The sequence below is a fragment of the Cucurbita maxima genome, unplaced genomic scaffold, assembly GCF_002738345.1.
Source record: "Cucurbita maxima cultivar Rimu unplaced genomic scaffold, Cmax_1.0 Cma_Scf00005, whole genome shotgun sequence".
Lineage (NCBI taxonomy): Eukaryota > Viridiplantae > Streptophyta > Magnoliopsida > Cucurbitales > Cucurbitaceae > Cucurbita > Cucurbita maxima.
In genome coordinates this window covers 4,892,073-4,902,025 of record NW_019272021.1, presented here as the reverse complement: position 1 = coordinate 4,902,025, position 9,953 = coordinate 4,892,073, and the positions used below count along the sequence as shown (strand labels likewise).

At 35.1% G+C, this 9,953-nt stretch overlaps 1 protein-coding gene across 5 annotated transcripts; it reads left to right on the top strand.

Annotated features, from left to right (window-relative positions):
* Positions 1 to 378: 378 nt before the first annotated feature.
* On the top strand, positions 379 to 7,196 carry LOC111479142. Of its 5 annotated transcripts, none has more exons than XM_023123642.1 (7): positions 379 to 716; positions 2,045 to 2,535; positions 3,083 to 5,288; positions 5,807 to 5,922; positions 6,072 to 6,166; positions 6,748 to 6,876; positions 6,908 to 7,196. In XM_023123642.1, the coding sequence occupies exons 2-6, from the start codon at positions 2,073 to 2,075 to the stop codon at positions 6,856 to 6,858; spliced, it is 2,991 nt and encodes a 996-aa protein (XP_022979410.1). In that variant the 5' UTR covers positions 379 to 716; positions 2,045 to 2,072; the 3' UTR covers positions 6,859 to 6,876; positions 6,908 to 7,196. The 5 variants fall into 5 exon arrangements, with proteins under 5 accessions (XP_022979410.1, XP_022979408.1, XP_022979407.1 ...); XM_023123640.1 differs by adding an exon at positions 1,892 to 1,966 and having other exon boundaries at positions 6,748 to 7,181; XM_023123639.1 differs by having other exon boundaries at positions 6,748 to 7,181.
* Positions 7,197 to 9,953: the final 2,757 nt, after the last annotated feature.

The window sequence follows — 9,953 nt, the reverse complement described above, 5'->3', positions numbered from 1 at the left end:
CTTTTTTTTTTTTTTTTTTTTTTTTTTTTTTTTTTTTTTTTTTTTTTTTTTTTTTTTTTTTTTTGTTTACAGTACATTCAATGTCAACAATGATTTTAAGTAAAAGACTCGTTGAAAACAGAGTATATTAGCAGTAATCTTTCTATTATTGGTTAGAAAACAAGGCCTACTTTTTTGGGACTGCAATTTGTCTTTCAGCTTCAAAGTTCATTAAATAATCTGAATTCCAAATCACTTTTACTTTGTTTTCCTTCTTTTTGATCTTCCCTTTTCTGGGTTTTTTGTTTCTTTATGGTAAAAAGGAAAAAAAAGAGATTTTTTTCCATTTTTTCTTGGTGCTGAAGCGAACACCCAACAACTGAGCATTAACAGTAGCGCAAAGCGCAATTGGCAGGCGATACAGTTGCGCACATAATTCTGAATAGCGTGGACTGGCATGCATTCATCTACGTGTCTCATTGCTACCCTCTTATTCCAGAATCTTTCAAAAAAAAAAAAAAAAAAAAAAAAAAACCTCGAAAGCTTCATGTAAACTGTGACCGCAAATCCCCCATGGTAGTCGGTTTCTCTCACCTGCAACTCTTTTCCCCTGATCCTTTTCCTCCCATTCCATTTCTCCATCTATCCTCTATCTCCGTTTGATTTTCACTGGGTTTCAACTTTGAGCTCAAGTTTTGTAGAACAAAGCAGCTTTTTATGGATTTAAGGGATATGAGGTACGTGGGTCTCGTTAGATTTCTGTATACTCTGATGGGTATCTGCCAATTTTGTTGCTGTTTTTTGTTTATTCAACTTCTTGTTGTTCATCATCCTTCATTTCTCTCTATGATTCGGAAAGTGATTCTGTGAAATTTGAACTACTGATGTGTTTTTATGGGTTTGAGTTAATTTGTGATTGCTTCTCTTTGGGCGACATTTGGATGGTGATAATTTGAGTTGGAAACTTCTTTCGATTCATGTGAACCTTGAAACAGTACACAGTAGAAAATGGATTAATATTACCTTAGGACATCTCATTGTTCCACTACGTTTGTGTAGCCCTTTCCAAAAGCTGCAACTGACATTGAAAATCCAGGAAACGAAACTTGTTGCTTCTTCTCTAAGAATTAGATTCACACACATGGAGAGTGGCTAACTTCTGAAAGATGGGACTGTTAAGATTGTCTATGTACATCTTATCCGAGTTAATTGTTATTTTTTGCTGCTTTAGAGGAACTGTGATCTTTTTTTGGTGTTTTCTTGTTTGTCTCTATGTAATGTGCTGTAATCAATGTATGTGCATATTACTTGTTTATACGTTTGGATTTTGTGAGCCTAGAATAATTGTCATGTAATATATAGACCTGTATATTTTGTTTTAGCAAGGGATATTGCAGTTGGACATTCATCTATGGATACTCAAATTTATCCTATATCAGTGTATCTCATAAGTCAGAACAATAATCTTTTTACCCTTGAAACCCATCATACCCTTTATCTCGAGCTCGAAATTGCTTTTATAAGCTGGGTAAAGGGGTGGGTATCCGCTGCTTAGTTATCCACCTTGTTGCAAAAGCCATCATAACCTTTATCACAAGCTCAATATTGCTTTTATATTCTGGCTAAAGATAGGACTTATATGAGAATCGTTTGCTTAATTGCCACCTTGCTGTCCCTTGCTGCAAAAGGTAACTTTGGAATGATACAAAACATTGATTTTCGTTACTTGGATTGGCGATATTTCTTCGTAACATGCATACAAATGCTGGACTGTCTCTACAAGTACAAACTATTGGAATGACTTCTTATCGGTCTAGTTTGAAACAAATTGGAATGATCTTTTCATGAGTTAAAATAATGTTTGCGTAACTTTCTCCTTTCTGTTCTGTCATATTTCTTGCCTGTTGTATAGTCTTCCACTTACGTGCTAGCGATTGCATCAACCCTTAATGTTGCATTATGTGCTTCCTCGTGCGATAAACTGAAGGTAGGAGTTCTTTTTTCTTTCTTCTCAAAAAAAAAAAAAAGGTGCAACAAAACACAACTAATGTGAGCCCAATTGCAGAGCGGATAATTGAGGTATTGCACTGAAGATGAATGAGGACTATAAAAGCATTGAACCGGGGACGGATTTAGGACTTGGGTTGGGTCACACAGACCAATGTATTCAGGGAAGATTGACCAACAAATTAGGTGTAGGTGCAAATGCAGGTTCAATGGTGGATGTGAAATATGTTACCACCGACTCCCTGTCTGAACTAGTTTGGTCTCCACACAAAGGTTTGAGCCTTAGATGCGCCAATTCCAGCTTCAATAATAGAAAAACTCCGATCTTGTGGGATGCAGCTGCCAATAACGCAAGTTTTGTACTGCCACGAAGTGTAATAGCAGGGAAATCTACTTCCAATAATTTACTTGATAATAGAACTATTACTATTTCACAAGCAGAGAGTCAATTGAAGAATATATCTGAGGGTAAACAAACTTCAAATAATACCAGTTCTGATGATGCTGCCTGCATGACAAGCGAAGCTCATATGCATAAACTAAAAAAAGGTATATTTTAGCTGATGGTTGTTTAAATGTATACTATGTGAAAGTTTTACGAATCCAAGTCGATCATACTGCATCTTTCATCATATTTTGTTTAATATGCTTGCTAGTTCTTTCTGCCCAATTATATTCTTGTTCCTTGAGTCTTTTCCCAGTTAGGATGCACTTACCTTCCAGGGGTGGGAAACCTTGCAAACGAAACAGTTTGCAGGGCAGCAGTATCTGTTGTATGTTCTAAACAGGAAGATCTACAAGCAACTGGAGTGGATATAACTGATGCAGGAAACATTCCGGTGAACGAAGTATTGACAGTTGGGAAAAATGACTGGGAAAAATGACTGCTCATGCTTGCCATGTATGCTGAGACCAATGCAGTTTGTTCTATTGATCGGAAACATATTTGCTTGAATATTTCATTTTCATGCTCTAATTTGTCTTTACATGTAAAAAATATATTCATTGGAAAACCTTCTGGTTGCGTTTGTCAAATAGTTGGTTCCTCTATTTCATCTTCATGTTTGAAATTTTATTGACTTAATCTCTCTTGCAGTTTGTGTGAACAGAATAAATGAAGTATCAATGAAGCAAGGTGAACCTGAGCTTGATAAAGTGCAGCATAACTTGTTAGATATGGATCCAAATGGTGGAGACATAAATGAAGGTCATAATAGTACCGCAGGAAAGGGTGTTCTTCAACCCTTGAATGTGTTTGATCCTACTGTCTCTCATCCAACTTTTTTGGGGAAACTGGAATCATCTGCAGAAAATGACTTACTAAATATAAATGATAAAATCGGTGGGTTTGAGGGAAGTAAAATTTTAGTGACAGTGGTGGATTCTTCCCATGAAGTGAGAGGCAGTAACCAGCCAGATGGTAAAGACAATTGCAAAGACACGGGTGATTCAGCTTCTCCAAGTAACTGTGGTATGCATTGGATACAAAGGAAAGGCAAGGAAAAGGCTCTGTCTGATGGTAATGTTCATGGAAGAATGTTGAACAATGAAGACAACAGCTACGGAAGTGTTGAAAGCTGTAACAGTGCTTTTCTTGCAGCTTCGAAGAGGCGATGGGGCTTTGAACAACACTTAATTGTTGGGAACAAAAGAGCCAAAATGCAAGACGATAATGCTTCTGGTCCAACGTCGAACTTAGGTCAAGACAGCTCTTTCATGAACTGGATATCTAACATGGTGAAAGGATTCTCTGAGTCGATACAAGAGGAGGCACCTTCTCTTGACCTTACCCTTGCAAAATCTGATGTTGAACATAGGGGCCTAAATGAAGAACTGATGGACAAGAAGATTAATACTCCTGGGGTCGGTGGCATTGGTTTTCAATCTATCTTCCGGTCCTTGTATGATCCAATCACGAGAGGTGAGGACGGAGCGCCTAGTGCAACCAAACAAGAAGCTAAGGAGATTGAAATGATTAAAAACAGTTGTGATCTTAATGCAACTCCAATAGCATGTTTTGGAGAGTCTGATAAATTTGGCAAACAACTTCTGCTAAACAATGAGAATGTGACAGAGTTTTTATCTGGAAATGAACCAACCATACTAATTCAACTGAAGAATTCACCTGAAATTTCTTGTGGTAGTCATCAAAGTCATAAAACCAAGTCTGAGGAGAACTTGAATTCATACAATCTTGTAAGTGGTGCTGGAACAGGTGAAGTTATCCACCACTCTGCTTTGGATAAATGCAAGTCCAACAGTACAGAGAATGTTGACTGCAATCTACCATGTGGAAAGATTAACCATACTGCTGGTAATACGAGTGATCCTCTCAAAAGCTTGTGGATTTCCCGTTTAGCCGCAAAAACCTCTGGGGTTATGGCAAACCCAGAAACTTGCAACCTAAATACCAAGGATGATTCCCAATGTTCCATGCACAGTCCTGGACTGATTCCTTGCCCTCAAAATCAAATTGGTCATCATTCCATGGATGACTTGGACACTGCTGTTAGTAAGGAACAACGTAATACAGCTAGTTCTGAGGCTTCTCCTGGTCATAAGGAATTCAAAAGCCATAATGAGCAGAAATCTATAAGTAAGTTCAAATCTGTTTTACGTTCTCCTAAAGTAAGAAGTCCAGAGGCGATGGCTTCTGTCTTTGCTAAGAGATTAGGTGCATTCAAACACATCATACCGTCAGATTTGACCGTAAATGTGGGAAATGAAACTGTGATCTGTTTCTTTTGTGGCACAAGAGGTCATAATCTACATAATTGTTCTGAAATTACAGAGAAAGAAATTGAGGACCTTTCAAGAAATATCAGGTTGTGTAATGAAACAGTAGATCCCCCTTGTTCGTGCATACGGTGCTTTCAGCTCAATCACTGGGCTATTGCGTGCCCACTTGCTGACTTGAGAGGTCAACAGCCAACTGAGTCCCATGCATCTTTGGCTGATTGTTATGATACTGGTGAGCTCCAACTTGCTTCTGGGATTGGTTTAAGTGCCAAACCGCAACACGTTGAAGATAGAAAAAAGGACGGTGTTGCATCTATGCTAGATGATACTGATGATCCCAATATCGAAACTGATCGTAGACCTGATTGCAAAGCCACTGAAGAAGTGAAGTCTGCAGCAATGTCGATTCCAAAATGTGTTATTCAAAGATCTCCAGAGAAAAGTTCGAAAGGAAGTAAGATGGTCCATGTCGACCGCTTCGTTGACAAGCCGAATTCCGGTATACCACAAGTGGTTTTCAATGCAGTAAAAAAACTTCGACTGTCTCGAAGCAATATTCTCAAGTAAGTAGGAACAAAATTTTATCCCTCATTTCTATTCTCATTTTTTACACTTTCCCCATACAATTATGGACGTTTGAGCCTTAGTAACTAAGATCTTCACATTTCTGCATTTAAAGTCTTATTTTAATATCTTTACAAAGTGAACGCTACATATTGAATCCAACTGTTTGAGGCATTTAAGTATTAAGTTGAGCTATTATGGGCCATAAAATTATCTGTGATTAAGCTTAATCATAGGTTTGATTATCTTAATGATTTTGTTCTCAAGATGCTGGAGCAAGGTTTGTGTTTACACGTACTTTTGATATTTTAATGTTCTTATTGTTTTTGAGTTTTTTGACACTCCCCTGCTGGCTACTGTCGATATGTATCATTCTCCGGCATGGATATCACTTAACTGAAGAATGTTCTGAACTTGTTCTTCAATTCCCGAAATGATCATACATGGGAACTCATTTTTCTTATTAGAGAGTGCATTTTTCCTAAAACTGATCATTTCTCTATTGCATCGCCACCAGGTGTATGAACTCCCACATGTCACTGTCACTTCTTGATGGTTTTTTCTTGCGTATTCGGCTTGGGAAGTGGGAAGAAGGACTTGGGGGAACTGGGTACCATGTGGCTTGCATAAAGGGTAAAATGCCTACCTATTAAAACTTGCTTGACTTACTATCATGCAAACTTCTGCTGTCGTAGATTGACCTTTCTTTATCCCTTACATTCTAATACACCATTAATTCTCTTCTAATTTCTTCTGAAATTTTCATGTCCATGTATTTCCAGGTGCACAACTCACAAAAAATTCTATTTCTGTTATAGTTCGAGGGGTGGAATGCCAAGTTCAGACCCAATACATTTCCAACCATGATTTTCTTGAGGTATAAACCTATACCCTTTTTGTGACTGAGGATAAATGTAACGGTGTGCTTGGGCTGTTACAAACGGTACTAGAGCCAGACACCGAATGGTGTGCCAACGAGGACGTTGGCCCCCAAGGGGGTGGATTGTGAGATCCCACATTGGTTGGAGAGGGAAACGAAACATTTGTTACAAGGGTGTGGAAACCTCTCCTTAGTAGACATGTTTTAAAACCTTGCAGGGAAGCCAAAAGTAGACAATATCTGCTAGCGGTGGGCTTGGGCTTGGGCTAGAGCTAGAGCTATTATAATAAATTACAATTTCTGGATGTTATAGAAAGGCTTCAATAATTCTAGCCGTTGAAGTCCAATGCTATAGTCTTTACCCTGAACCTTATTTCTTTCTGTGATTCGAACTCTTATGAGTTCGGTCAATCCTTTTGTCTTTGTTAATATTGGTTCTCGAAAATTATTTCTGGGTTTCAATTTATGTCCACCTTCCCATATTATAGCGTTCGAATTAAAACAGCCAAGATGAGAAGTAGAAAAATGAGATGATTTCTTGAGGCTATTAAAACAAACCCAACTTGACTGTCTTGCAGGATGAGCTGAAGGCATGGTGGTGTACAGCTTCGAAGGATGGCAGCAGAGTTCTTCCGCTGGCAGCAGATTTAAGAGCCAAAGTGAAAAAGAAAAAGGAGTTGGGTTTATAAGCAAGCACAATGGTTGAAGTTATGTTGCACAAATTCAGTCTGTGTTAAAACTGTACATATAATTATTGCCATACATCCCATACCTACGGCTTGAAATTCAATTGAACAGTGTCCAATGAAACAAACAGATACTTGTTTAACGATGTTATCTATATGGGTGTGTCATTGATGCTGTCTGGTTGGATTTCATGAAAGGCAGTCTTCCAACTTTATTGTAACTCGTGATAATGGGACAAGTTTTTGCCACTTTTTCTTTTAAGGTCGACATGTATTTTCACACCTTTATATTCAAATTATTGAAGCATAGCCGCCTCAAGGGTTTGCTGTTAAGATGCTTAGTTTTTTTGTCTACTGTTTTATATTTGGCTTTTTCTATCAGCATTTCTTACACATTTTAGCTGTATTGTTTTTTTAAATAATAATTGAGTTACGAAATGGCTCACAATTTTTTTCACTATTATTATGTCATGTGTTGTGCTATGATATTCTTATGCCATGGTTCGTTAACTACGTTCACTTCATGTTTACGAGATAGGAAGAAAGTATGCAAGATATGACGAGTATTATGTATGCGTGCCTCGTAGGTTCATTATGTCATGAATGAATGGAGATATGACTTACATCGTAAACTTATGTTATGATTTTAAGCTATGGGACTTTATGCATTTATATATGTCATGTGCATCTAGTAGCGTGAGAGTGCGTTAACCCAACAAGCCAAGCTCAAGGGGTATACATACGAGTCTGCTTGGAGGGCTCATGTACGCATGCATGAGTTGTGTGTAGGAAAGTACTACACATCAAACATTATCCAAACGGGGAGTGGAGTTCAAGGCCATGGATGTTTTCTTTATTTTTTTTTTTAATTTTTATGAAAGAATATGTCTCACCATATTGCATGTGATTGCATTCTCCGACCCTGACAGTGGGGCTACTTACTAAGTATTTTATAAAATACTCAAGTAACGTGCTATTCTTATTTTTTAAGTAAAGGTAAGACACCCTTATTCAGGTGACGCATCATAGTAGAAGTCGTAGGACCGAGATAGAATAGTTACATTCATGTTCGTTTTAGTAGGACTTGAATAAGATCGAGGTTGAAATTAAAAATAAAAATAAAATCCAAATTTGGGATTTTGAATGCCAAATAATAATGAATTTGTGCATGTGTTCATAATTGACAATGGAGGAAATTGCATCGTTGACCCTTTTACTTTTAATGGGCCGTGTTGGTTTGGAAATGACCTAATTGACGGAAACAATTGTAAGGAACTTTCGTGTATTATATTTTTTTTTTTTCGTTTTTATTGACTCCAATTCCTCTCTTTCTTTTCCCCCCTTTTTCCGAAACGATTTCACACAATTTCTTAAATTAGTGTTAGGTGTGTTTGAAAAGGTTTAAGAGTATGTTATTGAGTATTACTTCTCAATAGATCATATAATATATTAGTAGTCATTAAATATATCATTCATATCTTAATGTTATATTAGTAAGGTAATATCAAATTCTATCACCAATATATTCCATTAGTTGAATTAGAACAATGCGAAATTAGGGTATAAAGTCTGAATTATAGGTAGGGAAGAACACCCATCGTCGACCTCATTCCTTATTGGTGATGATACCACAAAAGTGAACACATTCCTCAACTTGATATCAACCAATGGCAATAAAGACTTTAGAGAGTGGGGAGAAATGCACTCAAGTCCAATCCTTCACAATAATTGTAGGCAAAATGATATTAGACTTAGACGTACATGTAACAATAATTTCGATTAAAAGTGAAAATGATTATTTAAATATTTTTTTTAGAGTTTTTTCCTTTAAAATGTATTTAAATATCTTCGTGACTTCTACATTTACTGGGGAAAAAAAAAGAAAAAAAAAAGGTAAAGTTGCATTGCAAAAAAGAAGGGGCTATTATTGGAAGTAGTGGCTTAGACCTAGACAAGCACTACCTTCCACTTTTTTCCTTTGGGTTTATCCATTCATTTATAATCTGATTATTTTAATTTTTTATTTTATTTTATGCTTGACAAATTTCAATAATTAATTCAATTTCTTTTCTAATGTATTTAATAAATCAAAGGAGACTAAATTTATAAACATCACTTTATAATATTATAATAATTAATAAGTTTTATATAAACGTTTCAATTACAATTTTTTAAAACATTTTTCATAGTGGAAATGAAAAGGAAGATCAAATTTGATTGACAAAGATAGCCATAATGACTTGGTTACATTACTTTTTGCCAATAATTCAATGCTATACCTAAAGAAGATTGATTATGGGTTTAGAAACTTGCCAAAATTATTGTGAAGAAAATATAACTTCCTACTAAATTAGGTTTAATTAACATTCACAAATTTAATAAAAAAAAATAATTAAGATATGACATAAAGTTAACTATCAAATATTTTTAGATAATTAATATATCTTAATTCTTCGATATCAAATTATATATGTATTTGGTAGATGAAAATGAAATTAAATAATTTATTGAAAAAATAATCATATTATTTAGTATATGGTAATGATATTTATTAAATGTAATTAATTAATAAAGTTTAAAAATATAAAAAAATTAATTAAGATAATTATTAAAAATGGAGACGAAGACAAATTCTAATTAATTCGATTTTAATATTCCTCAATCCGCATTGGAACTTTCAAATAGAAAGACGGGTATTTTGTGGGTTTATTTTATATTTATTTTTTATTTGACAGAGTCTATTTCTAGAAATGTTTTTTTTAAAATAATTTGAGCAAATATATGAAAAATCTAACATTTAAAAAAAAAAAATTGATTTATTAATTACAATCAGAAACGTTGATAAGACGTTTCCGATTTTCTGACTAAAAATTCCTGTAAGAATGGTGTATTAAATAATTTTATGAGATCTCCAAATCCAATATACTTAACATAATGATTAAAATAATTCAATAATTAAAGCAGGAGAATGAGCATACAAATAAACAGAAACGAAATAAAATCCAACTTTTTATACGAAAAAAATAATTAATTTTTGCACGTAATCGCGACGAAAATTTAGATTTAGAAAAAAAAAAAAAAAAAAAAAAAAAAAAAAA

Bases quoted from the DNA above. Each gene is read 5' to 3' on its own strand.
- LOC111479142 (XM_023123642.1), top strand. From the start codon at position 2,073: ATGAATGAGGACTATAAAAGCATTGAACCGGGGACGGATTTAGGACTT. The intron at 5,289-5,806 runs GTAAGTAGGAAC...CATCGCCACCAG, and splicing joins TCTCGAAGCAATATTCTCAA to GTGTATGAACTCCCACATGT. The intron at 6,167-6,747 runs GTATAAACCTAT...ACTGTCTTGCAG, and splicing joins CCAACCATGATTTTCTTGAG to GATGAGCTGAAGGCATGGTG.